General features: G+C 49.0%; 1 protein-coding gene across 1 annotated transcript in view; it reads left to right on the top strand.

Moving 5' to 3' along the window:
* COL4A6 (collagen type IV alpha 6 chain) overlaps positions 1-3,381 on the top strand; it is an 86,045-nt gene that overhangs the window by 56,428 nt on the left and 26,236 nt on the right. Inside the window, exons 28-31 of the mRNA XM_007952434.2 lie at positions 145-288; positions 707-832; positions 1,290-1,471; positions 3,313-3,376. Coding sequence (XP_007950625.1) covers positions 145-288; positions 707-832; positions 1,290-1,471; positions 3,313-3,376 — 516 coding nt within the window. The remainder of the gene's footprint in view (positions 1-144; positions 289-706; positions 833-1,289; positions 1,472-3,312; positions 3,377-3,381) is intronic.

Raw genomic sequence — 3,381 nt, 5'->3', positions numbered from 1 at the left:
CTTTGGCCTTTGAGAAACCAGGGCTTAAATACATGCTCTGCAACTTCCTAACTGTGTGACCTTGGGCAAGTTATTGATCTTCTCTGAGTCTCAATATCCTGTACATAAAACAGGGATAAAATAGAAGTTCTGGTTTTTCAACAGGTGAGAAGGGGTCCATTGGACTGATAGGTTTTCCAGGAATACCGGGTATTCCTGGTATTCCTGGTACAAGTGGATTAAAGGGAAGACCTGGGTCAGCAGGAAGCATTGGAACATCTGGACCTGCTGGTAGCCCTGGTGAAAAAGGTGAGCTAGAAAATTGAATTCTGGAACTACCCCCCACACTTCCAAAGGTACATTTTGTTTGTGGAATTTGTTATTCCTGTGGCTTATACCAACCTTGTGTTAGATAAGACTTTTGGGTTCTGAATTATGTCCTTTGAACCTGAACAGCCTAATCAGTTAACACTACCATTAGACGTCTTGTGTATGTATACATTCCCACATCATCACGGAAGGAGAGTTTTGAGTATGGTCTAACATTGCTGATGGACTTTGAGCTTGTAGAAAGAGAGGGCAGAAATAGAAATGCAGACTTAGGAGAATGGGAGTGGGCCCAGAAAGTGAAACTGATGTGGGAAGAACTGATATGACAGGTCAGCCCATACCTGACCCCGTGTCTAAGCTCTCTCTCACCCTGATCTCATGATCTCCATCCCTGCAGGAGAAAGAGGCAACCTGGGGTTGGTTGGAATACCCAGCCCAAGACCTCCGATGCTGAATCTTTGGCTCAAAGGAGACAAAGGCTCCCAGGGCTCAGCTGGATCAGATGGATTTCCAGGGCCCAGAGGTGCTGGGGCAGGGAATGGGCAGGAGAAAAGCCCAAGAAAGGTTTTATGACCCAACTTGATTTTCTTCCTGAGAAATCCCTCCCTGCAAGGCTCCTCAGAGCAGCAATGGGCAGCAGCAGGGGGTTCAAGGAGACTGCCTTCCCTGGGCCTAAGGGGTACCTGGACTTTGAGACTGCCATTTGTCATTACCACTGGGGAACTGACTTTTTGACCCGCAGGCTGTGGCACCACTGGAGGAGCCTGGCAGGTAGTGGGATATGAGCCTTGAGCCGTTTTCTCACTGCTACAGCTGGGTGGCCTGAGTGGTGGCCCTTAAGGCTGAGGGCCCCTCCCCCACTCCCACCTCCACCTGCTCCCAAGCCTGCCCTGTGCCTGTTACTCTGGGGAACAGCACATTGGCAAACAGGCTTTCTCTTTCCCACAGTCTATTCCTAAGCCCTTTTGCTTCTTTCCTAGGCGACAAAGGAGAGGCTGGCCTCCCTGGGCCACCAGGCCTCCCTGGAGCTGCTGGATTCCCCAGCAGTAGCAAAGGAGTTATTGGAAAGCCAGGCCCCTCTGGCCGTCTGGGACAACGGGGCTTGCCTGGCCTGAAAGGGGCCACTGGGATCACAGGCTTTCCGGGAATGCCTGGAGAAACTGTAAGTGTGCCCAGTTCTTTGTCTTATCATCAGGGAAGAACTTCCTACAGCAGGTGGAAATGCCCCTGTTGCTTACTTTTCTGACACCAGCCTACTTCTCAGCCCCTTCCCCCAGAATGTCCTCATACAACTCCCTCTCCTTGAGTTTGCCACTTCTTCTCACTCTTGCCTGAGCATCCCCTCTTCTGTGCCTTTGTTCCTGCTATCTCCCCACACAGGGAGGGCTTCCTTCCTCTGAAGTTGCTTAAGACCCCATCTCCTCAGAAACCCCTGGGCTCCTACCATACTGGCCCTCTACACTTCTCACTGTGTATATCGATACTGGTTGGGTCTATGTGGGTCTGATTTCCTCAGCAAGATCCATAGGACTCGAAAACAGGACTCCCTTATGTGCTGTCTTGTCTGTGCCCCACTGTCAGCATCCCACATTAAGTCTGGCACGTTATAAGAATTCAGTACAGATGTCTTGATGTTTTGAGAGGAAAGTTCTGTGAGAAGCAACAACTTAGCAAAAAATCAAGTCCAGTTTCTCTGAGCTCTTCAGAGACAGGGTGGTAGAGTGGGCTTAGGAAGGAGATAGACTAGGGTGTGAATCTCGGCTCCATCATTCATTAGCTCTGTGATCATCTGCACATTGCTTAACTTCCTTGAGCCTCACTTTTCTCATCTGTAAAAATGGATTAAATTCAAATCTCCTTCATACAGTAGTGAGAATTAAGTCAGATGTAGGTGCAAAGCATTTAGTGTCGTATAGGACATACAGCAAGCTCTGGATAAATTGTAGCAATAGTAATAGTAGTGTCGGGTCTGAATGAACTGGTCACAGACACCTGAACTCTCCCTGCAGGCAAAGTCCCTGTGCTTCAGAAATATCAGTCCGTCTGGTGGGGAGCACACACACACACACACACCCCTGAAGCAATTGCCAAATAAGTAGCTCTAAACTAGATGTTGACACACACTAGGAGGGGTAAGCAAGTTGGGAAGGCATTCTTAGAGGACTACCTAGCATGAGAAAAGGCTCAGAATTAGGAGTAGATATGGCAATGTGCAGGAAGACACCAGGAGAGAAACAAGTGGAAGAGGGAGCAGGTGTCCCAGTAAGCACAGTGATGGAGACCAAAACTTAGACTCCTGCCCATGGCACTACATGGCATTTGTCTTTACTGGGTACATCTCAGAATTAGTCAGAAACACACCAGGGGAAGAATTGTGCTGATGGCAAGCAGACATGCTCACTTCCCAGACTCATAGTGTGTTGGACATTAGCCAGCGGGGGCAGCTTTTCCTGTGAAAATGGTAACAGCCCCAAATCAGACTCCAGCATCTGCATATGCGCCACCTGCTACCTGGTATAAGAAACAGCTCATGTTCCCTACAGAATCAGCAGTGGAGGGCTAGCCCTGCATTGTAGGGAAACATTTATTTTTGTGCATAATGAATGGCTCCAAAGCTTTGGCACGGGAAGCAGTGGCAGACTGTCTGTGGTGCATTCCAAGTGGCTGACCTGTCAATCTCTGTATTTAAGAGACTTGCTAGAGCAGCCAGACCTTGATTTCCCAAGATTCCAATATTGATGAGCAGTGGGAAGTTATGAACGACAAGACCAGGATTAATCTGCAGATCTAGTCTTTCCCCCCTAAAAAACCCTAAGTGTGTGTCTCCACCCTTTGCTCACTGCCTTCCTGTTTGCAGGCTATATGCCTCCACCCCACGCCTGCCACAAAGTGCATGTATGATACACATCTCTCAGGCAGTGGCTCAGAGAGTGGGAGGGTGAGTGGGAGGGTGAGAAACCTTGAGTTCTGGGCAGAAATGATGATTCCCATATTGCTTTGAAGGGTATACAGGGTCTTAATGGGGCTCCCGGGATCCCAGGAGTATCTGGTCTCCGAGGCTTTAAAGGTAAG

Source organism: Orycteropus afer, unplaced genomic scaffold, assembly GCF_000298275.1.
Source record: "Orycteropus afer afer isolate SDZICR_OR568_19922 unplaced genomic scaffold, OryAfe1.0 scaffold00336, whole genome shotgun sequence".
Classification (NCBI taxonomy): domain Eukaryota; kingdom Metazoa; phylum Chordata; class Mammalia; order Tubulidentata; family Orycteropodidae; genus Orycteropus; species Orycteropus afer.
Note: the sequence above shows the minus strand (reverse complement) of the source record. Positions and strands in the feature narration are given on the sequence as shown.